General features: G+C 40.4%; 1 protein-coding gene across 4 annotated transcripts in view; it reads right to left on the bottom strand.

Annotated features, from left to right (window-relative positions):
* The window catches only part of LOC113011724 (DNA (cytosine-5)-methyltransferase 3A-like), a 50,380-nt gene that overhangs the window by 862 nt on the left and 30,519 nt on the right, over nucleotides 1–18,999 (bottom strand). For 2 of the 4 annotated variants that reach the window (XM_026151412.2, XM_080293845.1), the window contains 14 exons: nucleotides 18,601–18,759; nucleotides 18,243–18,350; nucleotides 17,466–17,622; nucleotides 17,157–17,303; nucleotides 14,847–14,891; nucleotides 13,622–13,701; nucleotides 13,359–13,471; nucleotides 6,579–6,762; nucleotides 6,394–6,478; nucleotides 5,967–6,112; nucleotides 5,461–5,551; nucleotides 5,149–5,297; nucleotides 4,591–4,676; nucleotides 1,931–2,000 (listed from right to left, as the gene is read on the bottom strand). In XM_026151412.2, coding sequence (XP_026007197.2) covers nucleotides 1,931–2,000; nucleotides 4,591–4,676; nucleotides 5,149–5,297; nucleotides 5,461–5,551; nucleotides 5,967–6,112; nucleotides 6,394–6,478; nucleotides 6,579–6,762; nucleotides 13,359–13,471; nucleotides 13,622–13,701; nucleotides 14,847–14,891; nucleotides 17,157–17,303; nucleotides 17,466–17,622; nucleotides 18,243–18,350; nucleotides 18,601–18,759 — 1,620 coding nt within the window. Of the gene's footprint in view, nucleotides 1–1,930; nucleotides 2,001–4,575; nucleotides 4,677–5,148; nucleotides 5,298–5,460; nucleotides 5,552–5,966; nucleotides 6,113–6,393; nucleotides 6,479–6,578; nucleotides 6,763–13,358; nucleotides 13,472–13,621; nucleotides 13,702–14,846; nucleotides 14,892–17,156; nucleotides 17,304–17,465; nucleotides 17,623–18,242; nucleotides 18,351–18,600; nucleotides 18,760–18,999 lie in introns of all 4 variants that reach the window. The other 2 variants (XM_026151410.2, XM_080293844.1) reach the window with 1 other exon arrangement.

Below are 18,999 nucleotides of genomic sequence, written 5' to 3'. Positions count from 1 at the left end.
TAACAAACTTACAAAACCTGAGATACCTTTTCTAAAATGTTGAGGTTATCGTGATCAGATAATTTGGTAAACATGAGGTTCCATGTGAAGACCTGTCCCTGGATCTTGGTCCCAGAGTTTTGAGTCTTCAGCTTTGTATTTTTGATCTTTATTTCATGATTCTGTATTGGTTTTAGTCCTCTGTTGTGAGTTTTTCGTGTTCTGGTTTCTTGGTTTTAGGCTGGTTTAAGAATCCCTGGTTATTCCCGCCTCTCGTTTCCTTTTCTGGCCCAGTATTGTTTCCATGTTTGTTTACCGCCCTCATGGTTGTGTCTTCTTTCGTTAAAGTTTTGTTTCCTAGTTTTTTGGACATGGAGTACTGTGTTCTTTGTTGAAGTTTAAGCTCTGCAATAAAGTTGTCTTTTAGTTTAAACTTAGTTTCTGAGTCATGTCAAAGCTGATTTTTTTTGTTAGATAAATTCAATTTGAAACTATTACATCTAGCTGCCACATGGAGCCACCAGTGTGCAGAGTTTTACACTCCTGAATCAAATGAACTGTATTACGAAATCCGAACATGTCACACAGTGGAAATTTGCATTTATCTTTTATATTGGTCTTATTCTGATTCTAGTGTTTATTTGTGAGTGTAGTTTTTATTTGCATGATTTTATTCTGGTTGTATTGCATGTTTTTTCTGTATACTTTATTAATCCTCTGTAAGAAAATTACTCTCTGCATTTAACCCATTCACTCAGTGAAGCAGTGGGCAGCCAATCCAGCGCCCGGGGAGCAGTGTGTAGGGACGGTACCTTGCTCAGGGGTAACTCGCGGTAGCCGTTCGGTGGATTTGAACCCCCGACCTTCCGATCATGTTTTAATCCACTGTGGACTGGCTGGGCATGGGACAAATTAGCTGATAGCGGTCACCTCCTGAGGCATGGGTGTGTCCAAAGGCGGCCTATCAGCTGTTTAAAGGACCTATTAAAAGGAAGCTAGCTGAGCACTGGAAGGAGAGAGGCCCCAGATATGGAGAGGAATGCATGGAGGCCAGCTGATAAAGAGGGACCCGCTGCCTGATCATGGGGGTGCGACACCTCATCTGGAGACAGTCTGGTCAGCGTGACGTGGCGACCCAGTCCCAACAGCAGGAATGACGACAGTAGGAGACAACATGTGGGATTGACAGCAGGGCAGAGGTATACCTCTGGCTGCATTTGTGAGTAGTGTCTCCACCGTTGTGCAGCCGTGTTGGGAGACGGTCGCCATGGCTATAAGCCAGGCCAACTTCCGGGACGATGGTTCTGGCCCCTGTTTGTTTACTTACAGGGCAATGATGCAAGGGGAGCCGTGGTGGCATCGAGCAACGGACTCCAGTGCAGAATTCGAGCTGGGCAGGGATGTGATGGGACGAGAGGGGGATAGAAGGCTTCTCCTCGTCTTCCTGGGACGAGGCTGGTATGGACCCCGCTCTGGAAGAGGGATTTCTGCCCTGATTGTGAACACCTAACAAACATTCGTCCTTGGCTGTGGGACAGTTACATTGTGTGACGGGGTGGGATTTTAGAGCGCATAGAACATTGCGTTTTATAAGGTTTTTTTGATATTGGGTTTGTTTATTCCTGGGAATTTTAGTACCTCTACAACATTTTATTGCTTATGGCTTTTAGAATTGTTTGTCATTCTTGCTCCCTGGCCTGGAATAAACCCTTTCTGATCAGACCTGCTTCATCTTTGTGCCCTGGGTTTCTGACTCGCTTTCTCCCCCCTTGTATGTAAAGAACCATCCTCTAGTATGACATTCTGCCACACCAGCTTTAGTGTCTCTGATATTCTACTGTATTTAAATTGAATGAATCAGATTAACCAGAGAGATTACAGCTGCCAGACTGAGTTTTTGTGTGCACCGGTGAGCGAACATGATGTGTATTGAAAGACAAGCTGCAAGTACCTTGGCTGTCCTGCCATGTTCTAAACAGTCCTGGAGTTCCAGCCTATCAGTGCACATGGCAGTCAAAGGCCTGAAAGAGAGAATGAACAATTTACACTTTAACACGTTATTTAAATCTAACATGCATTTCATTTTTTTCCTGGTCCCTATATACACTTACAATAGTGGATGCTCACATTAAACTTGGACTAAGTTTCAAACAATTACATAACAGGTCAGGGTATGGTGACACAGTTGTCAGCACCGTCACCTCAAAGCAAGAAGGATGTGGGTTTGAGTTCACCAGCTGGGCGCCACGGACCTTTCTAGATGGACACGGGCTGTGGGAGGAACTGGTGATTCTAAATTGTTAATAGGTGTGAATGGTTGTCCGTGTCTCCGTGTTAGGATGGATGGAATGAGTGCAGGTACAAATAACCCTGGTGAGTTCAAATCTTTGTGGACAAAACGTAACAGTCAAAAACAGTCAATTTTCTCATTACTAGGTGTGCAATAAAGCTCATGCTACATTCCTCTGATTACTCTACCTTTTTCTAAGTCCTCCCCTACAACCTTGCATTTAATGCCACATTGCTACGAACTCTGAGTAACTGTCTTGAGCAAAGTCTACAGAAATGCAGACTTGTGAAACTATGGATAATGTCTAGCAGAGAGCTCGTCATGCATTTCATAATGTCACAGTGGGATAGCCTAAGTCTCTGAGTCTGTAAATGTAGACATTGGGATTGAGCCAAGGGAGGAACGGGGCCCAGAAAAAGATAACAAATTATTATTTGAACTGTGAATCATGCAAAGCTACACTAATAGAGTCCAAGAATAAAAATATGGAGCTGGAGGTAGTAAAAGGTCCCATTTACAAATGTGAAAGTAGGGCATAATAGACTGAATTGGATCTGCTATACTACAAGTCTCTACTTCATCGGCCTTTATCTGCAATTTTAAACAAGAAAAAAAATCTCTGCCGGAAGTATGAAATTACTTCTAATCTAGCCACTGAAATCAGTTTCAGTCCATGCCATAATGGCACTTCATTTTGATTCAATGATTTTGGAGATAATCTAATCTAATTTGCTGTTCCATGCTTTGAATGCAGTATTAAGAAAACAGAAGATAATCTGCCAGGACAAGAATAGTTTAAAAAAAAAAAAAAAAAAAAGAAGCCAAATCAATTGGGTATGTATGACTCACTATCACTACCTTATCTATAGTCATAGTAAAAAAGACAGTATGATCCTTAAAATTCTGTTTTCCCATAAATAAACTAAAAATAAAAATAATCTGGTCTTTAGCAGGTCTTAAAATATGATACATAAAACCTCAAAGGGCCTACAAAACACGACGTACCACACTGTGTGACTATCTATTTAACAATCAAAAATCAGAAGCAGTGCGTGAGAAACTAAAGCCACACTTCTTCTTCCACACTGCTTCAACAGGAATTAAGAGAATAAGTAGCAGCCAGGTGCTGCTAATCAAGTTCACTCGATTCATTGATCATCAGCAAGCACGCGCCTCTAAAAAACAAAAGGTTTAGGCAGTTTGTTCATCAGGAACATTCACATGTGTGTTAACACAATGCCAAAGAGGAAAAACATCAGCAATTATTTTCAGCAGAGAAGCTGTTTCCAAATAGTCTGAGGTCTCTCATTCTGCAGTGAGAAATATTATTCACGATCAGAAAACATTCACGACAGCTGCCAATCTCAGCAGTGGCGGGCCATGCAATGCTCAGAGAAATGACAAAAAAACAAGAGCTACGTCTCAGCCTCAACAGGCCTTAATTAGATAGTTAAATTCTACAGTTCAAGACACACTGAACAAATGTGGCTTACTTGGAAGGGTTGTCAGGAGACATCCTCTTCTCTCTAAAAATAATATGGCAGCATACTTAGATTTGCAAAGATGCATCTGAGCAAACCACAAGACTTCTGGAACAATGTCCTTTGGACAGATGAGACCAAAGTAGACATGTGTGGCTATAATGCACAAAACCAAATACAGCACATCAGCACAAACACCTCATACTAACTGTCAGCATGGTGGTGGAGGGGTGATGGTTTGGTTTGTTTTGCAGCCACAGGATCTTGGCATGTTGAAGTCATTGAGTCTTTGTATACCAAAGATTTCTAAAGCAAAATGTGAGGCCATCTGTTTGACAACTGAAACTTGCCAAAATGATGTCATGCAACACGATAATAATCCCAAGTACAGCAGCAAATCTAAAACAGAATAACTAAAAAAGGAAATAGCGGAAATGCTATACCACATAAATTTACCATATAAATGCCTGCAAATCTCAATGAACTGGAGGAAGTTCCTCCACAGCAACATGAGAGACGAATAAAGTCATGCAGAAAACAAAACACTTTAAATTATGGCACCTAAAAGTTATAATGAATCACAGGGTGTGATTAGTTTTTCACACACCACTTTTTCTTTTGGGCTTACTTTTCTAAAAACAAGTAATAACATAGTGTAACATGTTCTGTGTTGTTGTTCATTTTTAGTTTGTTTTTGCATTATTTTAAGACTTGATACGGACTAAAGAATTTAGGTTGTACTTTGTTGTAACATGACCATATAATTTGACATAAGCAGTCCCTTTATAGTGTTACTTTTTTGTTAAATACTACTTCTTTTCTCACCATTCATACACCAACCTGTTCATGCCAGGAAGGTTACCCCAGAAGTAACGGGCACGGTGGGCAGCTGACACTTCCTTGGCATCGATCATCACTGGGTTACACTGAAAACAGACGAGGAAGAACAAGCACCAATCAGGAAGCAACAAAGGTAAAAAGCTTGTGATTGCATACAGAATAATACAAGTGTAATCACACAACAACAACAATTTTATTATATAGCACAATGTTAATATAACAGAAAAGAGTCAAAATTAAACTTCAAAATTGTCAGTTTCCTCAGTGGACAGTCATTTTAAAAAAAGAGAGTATTCTAACAGCTAATGAGGGCTTCACCTAACAGATAACCAGAAACACCATCTAGGAGTAGATTGCAGCGCATTAAAGATGGCATATTAAACTGTTGAATGAAGATCAAGACGTCAGAGCTCCGTTCTCATAATTTTTGCCTAAAGATAATGAATTATTGCCACAAGGGGGCATTCAAAGCCCAACAATACCCACTTCACCAACGGCACATCATACATCTACCGCCTACAGCAGGTAGAGATTATAAGTATCAGTAAAGAAATTAACCTCTAAAAAGCGAGATATGTCCCTCTTGTCACTGACGCCCATAGCAACCACATTTTCAAAGAGCCAGAAGAAAGGCCTGTCTTCCCCCTGCTTCGGCCGAGCCTCATGGAGCAGTCGGTAAAACTCAAAGAACAGGCGTCCGGTGCCCTCTGTGAGACAGAAAGAGGTATTAAACCAGGTGCTGAAGCAAAGCAAAAGACATAAACTCCTTATATTCTAGTGATTTATTTAGGCCAGTGACTTTATATATGAATGAATTTCCCAACTAATACATTAGCAAAGCAAAAAAGCAGTGGACTCATTTAAACTTACCATACAGACCCTTCCTTGCAGGATTGACTATTGAGAGGTCATTGCATGGGCTTCCACCTATAACTAGATCAAAAGGACCCCACTCGTTTATCTGTATAGAGAAAAGAATCAGAGTCAGGATTAGGGTTATGAACTGAACCAGCAATGTACTCCTAGTGAGTAGTAAATACTAATAAAACTAGCTATACAGATGCTAGAGTTTGAATGTTTTATAATGTCTTTATTGTCTTTTACTCTCCACTCTTGGCTTTTAATATGACAAGGTAAAGTGTCAAAGAAAAGCATGGTCTCACTGTCGGTCATTTGTACATCTGGTAAACAACCATACTGTTAAGCCTTAAAAATATCCACATTTTCTGTTTAGAAGAGTCTGCATTTAATTTCTGGTTTTCCACAATAGAAAATGATATCCAATGCTACTTAGTACAAGCGAGTAATGATATATTTGTAAGTTTGTAGCCATTTGCAAGTTTGGTGTCTCTTTTTAGTAACTTATTCTCACTCACATGTTTGCGCGTGATGTTCCGCACGTCTCCAACGTACATGATGCGACCCTCATGCCGGACGATACCCACAGTGATGGAGTCTTCACACACTTCAGAAGCTATGTAGCGACCCACTTGGATGCCAAGTTCTTTGAGCACCAGCAGTCCTGTGCAGGGTGTAGTTAAAGAATTTTTTTTTAAAAAGAAAAGAAGGAGACAGTCTAAAAAAATCTGTCCACTTAAATGATCTGATCTGAAGAACTGGAGCTATCCCTAATAAATAAATCCTATGATGACTAACACAAATATAGCTAATAGCTATATAGCTAGTATAGCTAGTTATATATGGCATGTGTAGTGACTGATACATGGCAATGTTCTGACTAATAAAGGAAGAAAGTAAATCCATCTAATTTTTTATAACACAAACTGGGGAAAATTTTCTAACCTGTGGCTATGCCATCAAATAGTGAAAGGACACGAATGGGCTTCCTCTTCTCCGCCATGACTGGGGCGTAAAGCTTTGGTGGATCCTGAAATTATTGGCAGAGGGGGCAACAGTGAGACACAAAGGAGACAGACTCCTCAGTCACATGGTGATTGAGATTTATGGCCTAGAGGTCAATTACTTACAAAATCTTGATCGTGATTATTTGCAAAGAAGTGCTGGAGACGGCTGGGCCAATCGCTACGACGCTCCAGCAGACCAAACACACCCTTCTGACCGCACATGTAGCAGTTCCATGGGTCTTCTTTGATGGCAGCGTGAGCGGCTCCTTGACCAACAAGAAGGTCCACGCACTCCACACAGAAGCACCTGCGCCAAAGACAAGGACATTTACTTCTAAAATGATAACTAACCCTACCTATTAAAAGCAGTCACAGTGTTAAGTACAGTAAGCGACTAAGTGACTAAATGTGGTAGACTGCATGTTTTCCATTAGAAGACCAAAATAAACTATTAACTGTTTAAAATGGTCTTGATCTGAGAATGAAAATGCAGGAAATGTAACGTGCAAGTAGGGTTGCCAACCGTCCCTTAAAAAACGGAATCGTCCCGTATTTAGAAACCAAACTACACGTCCCGTATCGAGCTAATAAGGGACGCACTTTGTCCCGTAATACAGTGAGAATCAAAAGTAGTCTATAAATGTTAATGGAATTAACGCTTTGTTTGAAAACATAATTCCCAGCCCCTCTCCTGCTTTGTGACCAATGAGCTGACAGCACACTTATGACAATTCGAGTATGACAATTCAGATTACTGCTCATCTCATTGGTCGAGGAAAGGTCGCTTGCGGAGAAAATACCGGAAGACAACAGATGACCACAACAACAAGCATGGCCAACAGGGAAACAAATGCCAACACTGCAGTGCAAGTCTCGGACGACAGTACACCTAAAGCTGGGCAAACACTGTGCGATTTTTTCAGTCACGTTATTCAGCTCCTGCTCAAACTGCACGATTGACTCGCAGGGGTTAGAAGTTCATAGGTCACGATGCAGGGTCTCACACTATACGACCCGATACTCTGATGCGACCTGAGTGCTCACACTGTGCCTCCATAAAATGAAGGTTATAACAGAAAATCTGTCGCTCGCTCTCCCTCTCTCTGTCTTTCACTCACACAGACACACCACCACCATCAACTTTGCTAAATTGCTAATGAAAAACATTGATCAGGCAGCTGTGATTTAGCAGCGATGTAGATCCAACTATTTTCACAGTTGTTGTGGTTGTGATAATTTTGTGAGGCCACATCGAAAAGGCTCGGATGAGCTTTCCAAAGTTCTACAAGTTGTGCCTCCATCGCTTGTGTCCAGATCACACGCTGCACAGCTGTGCTGCTCCACCTTTTTCACCGACGTTTACGTGTTTGCGCGTGAGCAGTGGTCGTGAGGTGTTAATCGTGTCTCGTTACCCCACGTATACTACACGATGCACGATGAAGGCCAAAATCGGGCCGATCGCCAAAACGGTCGCACGACTCAAAAATCGGCTCAAAATGGGCCAAAAATCGCACAGTGTAAGCCCAGCATTAGAGCAGCAATGTTTGTTCGCTCAGAGAAAGAAAAAAAAAAGGCTGCAAAAGTACAGGGAGGAATGGGAAAAGGAAAACACCTGGCTGGAAAAGTGCACGATAACACCTTTAAAGCGCACTGCACTGTGTGCCGGCGCACTTTTTCCATAGGCATGCTTCTAGTGGTGGGCACATGAAGAACAAGAGGGGCGTGAAAGCTCGGGGAACCCTTAACCAATTTCTTGTCCACCAGGCCACGGCAGAAGCAGATATGGTATGCAAACACTGGTTTGTTTTTTTTAAACCCTCTGGTTAAGGTTAATATGGGCATGTGCAGTGAATATCAGCGCTATGTGGCCAGAAGTGTGATAATATAATTTATTTTGTGTAATAAACTGCAAGGATAGATGATTACAACAAATAGATGACTAATACATAAAAGTAATACATAGATTAATAATGATGATGAGTTAAGATGCGTAATCATGGGAACAAGAAGTTTTATAAACAGAAGCAGCTGATTAGCATTAGAAAAGCTGAAATAATACCTCAACTGAAGCAAATTGTACTAAATGCACTATATGTGCACAGTTACAAGAATATTTTTCATTCTATTGCTTTCTATTAATTTATATAATTTTAAGTTAAGCAGGACAGAGTTCTTTTAAAGAAAGATTTACTTATATTCTCAAAAGTTCAGCATGACAGGCTTCTGTTTAAGAAAGAGACCTGTTTTATTGTGTTAATGTTGTCATTTTGAGCTAAAAATAAATGGCTAAATGATCATTTGTTTCCCATATGGTCATATCACAAAGAATATGCATCTGCTTAAATCAAATTCAAGTCAAATGGTTAAAAAATAATTTCACACACAAAAAAAAGAGCTACCACACTGGGAAGGGTGAAGACAACTGGGTTGCCCGGCCCTGGCCACGAGGTGTCCCTTATTTATTTTTCAGGGAGTTGGCAACCCTACGTGCAAGTGAAAAAACTTCTGCATCTTTGATGGGGTTTACCAAGGTTGTCTAAAAGGCCCCAAAGTTCATAGGATAACTATATTTGAATTCTTATACAGGTGTTTGTAAGTTTATATACAAGTTTATATGCTGTTCATTTAGCATTTAACCTTCTGTTAGTTTGAGCCAGCCCACCGTCTGGTGATGTCATATAGTTAGTAAGGTGGGCAGTTTTAGTGTCGGATGAGCAGTGTTGGTCAGGTGGGGGTGCACTGATTCCTGTGGGATATGATGTGTGCGTGAATGGTAAGTGATTATTAACCTGTGTTGCATTTTGCTTTATTTGTGTTGATACTGTGATATATTTACCATTTAGGAGCTAATGTAGTTCATAGTTGGAGCGGTATAGGCCACGCACGCAATGCGTGAGTTCACCCTCATTTCACATGCTAATTGATGTCAGTTACTTCGTCCTGGTTTGGCTTTAGTTTGCCACATGTACGATCCTCAATATGTTTCTAACGTAATTCCTGTGTTATCAGAGCTTCCCTGTATGGTATATGTGGTGCTCGTGATTCTTTAATTTAAAATACGGAGTTTATAGCGGATAATTTGTTCAGAGTACCGCTTAAATGCCGAGCGTAGTTCGACCGGAAGTACCATGTTCCTACTTCCCCTTCGCAATAAAAGCATTACGGCGGATTATAACGGAGAAGCCTTTATTTTCTACAGCTACCGGAAGTAGTTCCTCTGTACTGACGTTAACTTAACCTCGCAGTAATGCTATTTAGCTGGCATAGTGTAAGCAGTAGAAGTGTACTACATTGCTCTGCTCATTTAAAGGATAGATTTATGTAGAGATACATCTTTTTGTGTTTAGCATTACTGCCTTACACTACTGTGCTCTTTTCTTTATGTATGGTTATGTTAACTATATTGTATTATGCATATATCTGGATATGTCACTTATCTCTTCACCTTATTTATCACTTATTTGTATTATGTACTTCTTTAGTAGAAAACCACACACACACACACACACACACACACACACGATTACAGCCACAGGAATTGAGCTGTGAAGGAAATAAACTTCCTCAAACCAAACCTTAAGCTTTTTTTTCCATGCTCTGGGAGAATTGGTGAAGTGGTGTTCTGGCTGACACACCAGGGTGACCGTAGTGCTAAGGAGTGAATCAGTGCCATAACCGTGTCTATCCCTGATACCTCCACTACACAGGTTATTTGCATTTTTAGGAAAAATCGTTTAAAAAAAAACCTCAACAAATAAGTCTGTTAAGTCTTTCGTTTGTGCCAGTAGGACTGTAAGGAGAAATGTTTGGTCTAGCAGTAATGGTTTAACTAGAAGAGGAACAGGAAGTTGTGACTGAAAGAGCCCCACACACACAGAAGACAGAGTGGTACAATGCCTCTGTTGAAAATTTGATTGCCAGGGTAATTATTAGCCAACAGCAAAGCCAGATGCATCTGGCATAGTTTACTACCAGATTAGAAAGGAATACAGAGGATGGTCCATAAAAGATGAAATATCCAGTGAGCAGCAGTTCTCTGGGTAAAGATGCCTTGTTGATATCAGAGGTCAAAGGAGAACAGCCAGACTGCTTCACACTAATAGGAAACCAACTGTTACTCATATAACCACTTGTTACAACCAAGGTATGCCGAAGAGCATCTTTCAACATGCGACACTTGAAACCTTGAAGGTTAATGGGCTGGAGTGGTAGAAGACCACATCGCGTGCCACTTCTGTCAGCTAAGAACAGGAAAGTGACGCTCACCAAAATGGGAAACTAGATGACTGGAGAACTGTTGCCTGGTCTGATGAGTCTCAATTTCTTCTGCTACGTTCAGATGGTAAGGTCAGAATTTGGTCTTAACACTATAGCCAGTTTGATTACTCTTGCTGACCTCATCCACCCCCTTTATGATCACAGTGTACCCATCCTTTTGATGTACCTTGATATAAAGCACAAATAATCTCAAAATTGCATCTTCAGCATCTTCACTGTATTCACATGGCCTCCAAAGTCACCAGCTATCAGTGTGTGTTTTATGACAGACAAATGTTGCCCTGGAGTCACCTGCTGTAATAAGAACAACCACAAAGGTGGTTTGAATACTTCATCAAGTAGGCAAGATACAAATCCAAATATTTACAGGCTGAGATCAAAAAGAAAATCAACCAATGAGTACCAAGGACTCGTATGAGGGGGTTTGCTGACCGTAATGATCGTAGGAGAACATCTGTGTCCTTCAAATAAAATTATACAATATGAACATGACCGACATGTCTCTCTTCTCTAAATCAGTTTATCAGTCATAGGCAGAGATGGGCAGTAACGCGTTACTTGTAATGTGTTACTGTAATCTGATTACTTTTTTCAGGTAACGAGTAAAGTAAGGGATTACTATTGCGAAAACGGTAATTAGATTACCGTTACTTTCCCGTAGGAACGCTGCGTTACTAAAACCGTGATTTTTTTGCCAGAATGTCTCATGACAGTGACGTAAGCAAGTGCGACGTTCGTGACAACAGCTGTGTGCAGATCAACAATGGATCATATATCGAATGCAGGAGAGAGTATGAGCGTGCAGCGTTTAAAGCGTGGAAGTACTGACCTTATTTTGAGTTTAATTCCATAAAAAGTGACAAAAACATTAGCGTCCGTTGTGCCTGGGAAGAAAACTTCTCTTTATAGCGAAAAAAGCCCCTAAACTTCCAAGCAAGCACCAAGTACGCTGAGAAACTCGCGGATTCTTCAACTGACCGCCGCGGCACACCTGCACCAGGGTAAACCTCCGCCTACGCTACTCCTGCTTTACAGGTGAAAATAGAGCAACAGGACCGCTAGTCTTTGATGTTATTTATTTTCTGCTGTGTTTTACTTGCATCTATTTGAAAGACTGAGTGTAAACACAAAAAAAAAATATTTTATGTGCTGGAATGTGCAGAAAATAAGTTTAAATGTTAAGCAAATTTCTTCCAGTCAGAGACTGTTGCATATAATTAAATTTTTGCTTGATGCATAAAGTTAAAAGATTAAAACTGATAAAACAAGTTAAAAACAAGAGACTTTTCCATTTGATTACATTTTGTATGATGGATTATGCAGAAAAAGTAGAAATGGGCTGAAAGATCTATCACTTTATCACCTCTTCAGGTTGTAAATCGTGTTTTTAAAAAGTAACTAAGTAACTAAGTAATTAATTACTTTTGAAAAAGTAATCAGTAAAGTAACGGGATTACTTTTTGGGGGAAGTAATCGGTAATTAGTTACTGATTACTTTTTTCAAGTAACTTGACCAACACTGGTCATAGGTCAAGAAAAGGTGCACAGTTTCATTATCACTCTTTGTTTTGTATTTAAAAGGTGTAGATAAAAAGGTTTTTAATGGGGTTTGTGGGTTTTGAGAAGCAGCAAGTTATCGTTAACACTGTCATCCAAATGTCAAACGCCACCATCCAAAAATAGCATTGTTTGTGATCAGTCCAGCATGCCTCTGACAAAGCTCAATCTGTTCTCAATGGTATTTTTCTAGACTTCAATCTAACTGTGTGAGAACACCAGTCTGTTTCTTTATGTTTAACAATGCTCTATTCAACAGAAATACAGTGCAACCACACTTTATAAAATATTTGCTATCAGCAAGTTCTCCACTGGGCTGCCACGATGTTGCCTTACATCACTGCTACGAGATTAGTGACCCATCACAAAGCCTTTATTGTGCATCCAATATGAGCAGTGAACGCACAATCCTGCTATCTGTGCTGGAAAAACAACTGTAAATTTAGAGGCAAGTACTGTCCTATTCAAAAATAAAAAATATTGCTGTTATTTGCTACACAGCTTCACAATGTTCTTTATTAAGCAATAATTTTATGAGTATTTTTTATGACAAAGAGATTTGAGAACAAGTCAATTGGCTGATTATCCTGTAATAAAGGTGTGAAGAAAGCATATGAGAATTTTGCAAAGATTGCAAGTTTTTTTTAAAGACCCTTTCATACTCTACTAACAGTAGATTTAGGTTATGGAAGGTCAGTTTATTTTTAGTTTCTTGTTCTTAGCTCACAGGAGTGCCACTTGGTGTGGTCTTCTGCTGCTGTAGGCTTCTAATGCTTCAAGGTTTGACGTGTTGCAAATTTAGAGATGCTCTTCTACATACCTCGGTTGTAATGAGCAGTTATTTCAGTTACTGTTGCCTTTCTGTCAACTTTGCACCAAGAAAATCCCTCATAGCTATGGTTTTAAAAATCCAACTGTTGTCTTGACCACTTAGCATATCAAAACTATAAAAAAGGCTGTGCTCAGGTCAGGTAATGTGTAGCTGTATATGTAGACTAAATCTAGTTCTACCAGACTCCATGCACATCCATGTAATTGCAACACAGGCTCTCATGGTAGAAACCTTACCGACAACAATTGTTGTTCCCACACATGAGCACCTCTCGTCCCCCGCAGCAGATAGTGCAGTATGACTGGTAGCCGTCGTCGTCGTATTGATAAGCACATTCTAGGAAGCAGTTCTGCAAAAAATATCCAAAATATACTCTAAGACACGGGGTCACATCAGTTGCTGCTTAAAATATGTGTTGTTTATTAGGAGCTTTGAAATTTGCTGTGACTTTTAATAACACCCTAGTTGAGTCCAAGTCTAAGCCTTTATCGCAGCTTACCTTGCAACTCTGACACATTCCTCCAGCAAAAAGAGGGTGCTCAAGGCTAACATTCAGACTTCCACAGGAGATACAGATGTCTGCAGTAAGAGAAACACCGTGTTAGTATTTAACAGGCAGAGCTCTGAGAGGAGTGAGCACCCAGAACTCACACCTCTGTGAAACAATTTGAATATCTATGAGATACAGTTGTGGTCAGAAGTTTCCATACGCTCATCATGGGACACGAAGGGTAATTTGTACTTTTAATGATTTCCTGTTATTTTTCCAGAGTGGGATGATTGTACAGCATACATCTTTGCACTAGTTTTAATTTATTTTGGATTTTCTCTTATCTAAACATGGTCAGAAGTATAAATCTTTGAATAACTGGTGCTGAAGGTTCTGCAATGTCTTTTAACTTGACAAGGCCTGTTAGCTTCTCATTAGTGATCATGACTGGTAGTTTCTCTTTGCCAGCATTACAGAGGATAGGCAACAACACCAAGAAGCATGCTTAGAGTAGTAAGGGTGAGTGTTTCAACCTAGAAACACTTCGCTATCCAGCTGTCAGGTAATTGTCAAGCATGGTGGTAGCATCACCCAATCCTTTAACTTCACCTCAAATCAACAGCTGGTTGAAACTTTGATATAATTGGATGTCCCAGCTGGGCAACGATCCCATATACACATCAAAACTGATTTTAAAATGAATAAAGCAGGCTAAAATTAAGCTTCTGGAATGGCCTTCCCAAGGCTTCAACCTGAACCTTATTGAAAATGTGTGTACTATGTACCAGAAAACCAACAAATTTAAATTAATTCTGTCAATACCACCTAGAAGACCAGTCAGATATACAGCCATAATTATTCCAGAAGCTTGCTGATGGCTCAGAAGGGTTGAGCTGCAACTTGCTAAGAGAGACTGAATGAAATGTATGTTTGAGCCCCAAATTATTATTCATGACCATAAGTGTGTGTAAACATTGACCACAACTGTAGGTCTAGATCTAGTTAGTTTAGCTATCAGGTTATGAGAAAACAAACAAAGCTGCTAATAAGGTAGATGAAATTACAGAAAACCCATTTCCTCCTTTTTACTCATTGTTATTTTGTGAACACAGATGCATGCATATAATCGGCTTTGCCCGTCAACAACAGGTACAAATAAGAGGTGTGTCGGTGCCTCCTGAGAGGCCCTTCGGTGTTGCTACAAGCAAGAGCACACAGAGAACATTTCACTTACCCTCTAAGCTGCGGCACTTTTGTCTCACTTCATAAACAAGTCGCTCTGACACAGAGAAATGAAGAATCTGTGTTAGTTCCTTCATTTTTTTTTAGAAGTAAATTCAAAAAAATATAGGAAAAAATAAATAAAACTAAAATTTAAGATGGTATCACGCAAATAAAACTTCTTCGCCAAACATGTCAGAAACCACTTAAAGTATCAGTCATCATGATAATCCCTGACAGCACAAATGCTTTCATGATATATAAAGAAATAATGTAACAAACAGATCATTTGATGGGTCAGTCAAAATACACATTTGGTTATGTTATTGTTGGAGTTTCCTCTGTTTTCCTTGTATTACTATGGGATCTTTATTTTACATTATAAAGCACCTTAAGGCAACTGTTGTTGTGATTTGACACTACATAAATAAAACTGAATTGAATTACACTTCTTTTCTTCTTTTGTCATTTGGAAGAGACGGAGGATGAGTAATACTTGTAATAAAGACAGGGCACTGTCTTTCTAGATACAGTGGGGCAAAAAAGTATTTAGCCAGCCACCTATTGTGCAAGTTCCCCCACCTAAAATGATGACAGAGGTCAGTAATTTGCACCAGAGGTACACTTCAACTGTGAGAGACAGAATGTGAAAAAAAAAATCCATGAATCCACATGGTAGGATTTGTAAAGAATTTATTCGTAAAGTAGGGTGGAAAATAAGTATTTGGTCAATAACAAAAATACAACTCAATACTTTGTAACATAACCTTTGTTGGCAATAACAGAGGTCAAACGTTTACTATAGGTCTTTACCAGGTTTGCACACACAGTAGCTGGTATTTTGGCCCATTCCTCCATGCAGATCTTCTCGAGAGCAGTGATGTTTTGGGGCTGTCGCCGAGCAACACGGACTTTCAACTCCCGCCACAGATTTTCTATGGGGTTGAGGTCTGGAGACTGGCTAGGCCACTCCAGGACTTTCAAATGCTTCTTACGGAGCCACTCCTTTGTTGCCCGGGCGGTGTGTTTTGGATCATTGTCATGTTGGAAGACCCAGCCTCGTTTCATCTTCAAAGTTCTCACTGATGGAAGGAGGTTTTGGCTCAAAATCTCACGATACATGGCCCCATTCATTCTGTCCTTAACACGGATCAGTCGTCCTGTCCCCTTGGCAGAAAAACAGCCCCATAGCATGATGTTTCCACCCCCATGCTTCACAGTAGGTATGGTGTTCTTGGGATGCAACTCAGTATTCTTCTTCCTCCAAACACGACGAGTTGAGTTTATACCAAAAAGTTCTACTTTGGTTTCATCTGACCACATGACATTCTCCCAATCCTCTGCTGTATCATCCATGTGCTCTCTGGCAAACTTCAGACGGGCCTGGACATGCACTGGCTTCAGCAGAGGAACACGTCTGGCACTGCGGGATTTGATTCCCTGCCGTTGTAGTGTGTTACTGATGGTGACCTTTGTTACTTTGGTCCTAGCTCTCTGCAGGTCATTCACCAGGTCCCCCCGTGTGGTTCTGGGATCTTTGCTCACCGTTCTCATGATCATTTTGACCCCACGGGATGAGATCTTGCATGGAGCCCGAGATCGAGGGAGATTATCAGTGGTCTTGTATGTCTTCCATTTTCTGATGATTGCTCCCACAGTTGATTTTTTCACACCAAGCTGCTTGCCTATTGTAGATTCACTCTTCCCAGTCTGGTGCAGGTCTACAATACTTTTCCTGGTGTCCTTCGAAAGCTCTTTGGTCTTGGCCATGGCGGAGTTTGGAGTCTGACTGTTTGAGGCTGTGGACAGGTGTCTTTTATACAGATGATGAGTTCAAACAGGTGCCATTCATACAGGTAACGAGTGGGGGACAGAAAAGCTTCTTACAGAAGACGTTACAGGTCTGTGAGAGCCAGAGACTTTCCTTGTTTGAGGTGACCAAATACTTATTTTCCACCCTAATTTACGAATAAATTCTTTACAAATCCTACATGTGAATTCATGGATTTTTTTTTCACATTCTGTCTCTCACAGTTGAAGTGTACCTCTGGTGCAAATTACTAACCTCTGTCATCATTTTAAGTGGGGGAACTTGCACAATCGGTGGCTGACTAAATACTTTTTTGCCCCACTGTAGCATCTATTTATTGTCTTTAGAGCAACCTGAATCTTTTTGCCTTCTCACGTCACTTGCTAATGGATCTCTTGTCCATACCTTACCTCCCAGACCACTATAGTGATGTAAAACACCGCCGCAACCTCCCCAAGGAGCTGGACACAGAGTTCATGACTCCAATATAACCCAATAAATGAGGCACGTTACCTCGTGTTCTCTCATCAATGATGTCCTTGACCTTAGGTTTCTCTGCTGTGCTTTTGCGAGGCTTTTTGGCTGGAGGAGGTGTATAGGCTGCTGCTTCTGGCTCTACCCATATTTCAGGATAAACTTCTTTGTATGGGTTACGCTCCTCTGGGGTGCACAACAGAAGCAAAAAATTAATATTGCACCGAATGTTACGGATGTTTTTAATTACCAAGTGTATAGAATACATCTGCTATGCCATTATATATAGCAATTTTTAACTCTTCCAGATGGGTCATAAATAGGGTTAAAATAGTGATGTCATCTTACCTTCTGGTGGCTCCAAGCCTTTGGGTCCAGTGGGCTGAAATCCTGTCATAGCCCACTCAATCATCTGCTTGTTTAACATTTCCACAGATTTTGAGGTCTCTGTCTCATCACTGTCAGGGCAGGCCATGAAGGCCTTTCCTGCCCGGCTGCTAGCCACCTACAAACACATTCAAAACGTTTTTCACCAAAAATGTATTCTTATTCTATGATATTTACAGTAAAGATCCTTTAGTCCCATTCAGTTTAATACTATGCCTAAAATGGGTGGATAATTTGAGAGGGCTCTGCCTGCGGGGCGTCTTGGATAATTTTGCTCTTGAATTTCTCATTGAGAGCACTTATTTTGAAATTACTTCTTCGTTTTTTTTGCATTTGGCTCTCCAAATTATGGTAATTGCAGAAACGTTTCTGCAATTTTCATAAAGCTTCTTAAACACCCTCTTCCTGAGATGCTCAAAAAGACTGGGGAACATGGAATAAAGTTACTTCTTATTCTATATCTGCAAAAAGACACAAAGACACAAACAAGATGTGCCATGTTAATATTCGTGGCCTTTCTAAAGAACCATTGCAGCTGCTTCAACCCTACTTCAAGTCTTTATGCTATGCCAAGCTAAGTGTCAGTAGGCTTTGGTTTAATGCCACAGCAGATATTGAAGTCTTTACATGAAAGATTGAAAACATGTAAAAAATATGAATGTCAGATACATTCGCTTTGTAAGTTTAAAGGTTTAACTACAACGAAAGCTGTGCCCTAAAATCTTCTCCCATGCTCACCTGTAAGACTTCGTAGATGGCTTTCCTGTACATGGGCTGCTTGTTGTAAGTTGGTTGGTGAAAGGCATTGTTAAAGGAACTTAAAGGCAATAGTTTCTCTACACAAACCTGTGAAAATACACATAAAAATAAACGATTGTTTACACCGCATGTTTAAAGGAATCGTGTTGAGGTAAAAAAAACTTTCCAGACATTGAGTTTTCTGTTTATATTCTAAAGGATCATCTGGCTGAGTAAATAAAACCAATAAGCTCATTATAAAGTCTGTGGCTGTCACTATAAACAGACGTCTGTTTTGCTTGAAGAAGAAAAAAAAAAAGACCTAACAGCAATATTAATGTTGGCTCTAAAGACTCACCACTGAGAATTTTCCATCTCCAAACCACATGACCCATCTGGTTCCCTCAGCAGCTCTGCTACGTCCCGTCATCCACCAGGATACGATGCGGCCTGGCCACCAAGAGAATCCTCGGAGCTTCCCCCAAACCAGCTCGCCGATGCCAAAACCACGACCGTCCTGCAGCCAAAAGAAAAGACAAATCATCCCCTCTGCTATGACTTGTGGGCAGAGTTGTGAAACCTTTTTTCAACAGCCTGTCTAGGGATATTTTTTACTTTTTGGATGGTTAGATCGCTTAGATAAAAAAGTTTATATGAAAATGGTGACCGTAGCAACATCACAAATCACCTTTTTTTTTCTGAGAAAGCTAAACTCACTTTCCCATAAAATTAACAATGCTAGGGATTTTTATGTGGG

The sequence above is a fragment of the Astatotilapia calliptera genome, chromosome 19 (assembly GCF_964374335.1).
Source record: "Astatotilapia calliptera chromosome 19, fAstCal68.1, whole genome shotgun sequence".
Taxonomy (NCBI): Eukaryota; Metazoa; Chordata; class Actinopteri; order Cichliformes; family Cichlidae; genus Astatotilapia; species Astatotilapia calliptera.
Note: the sequence above shows the minus strand (reverse complement) of the source record. Positions and strands in the feature narration are given on the sequence as shown.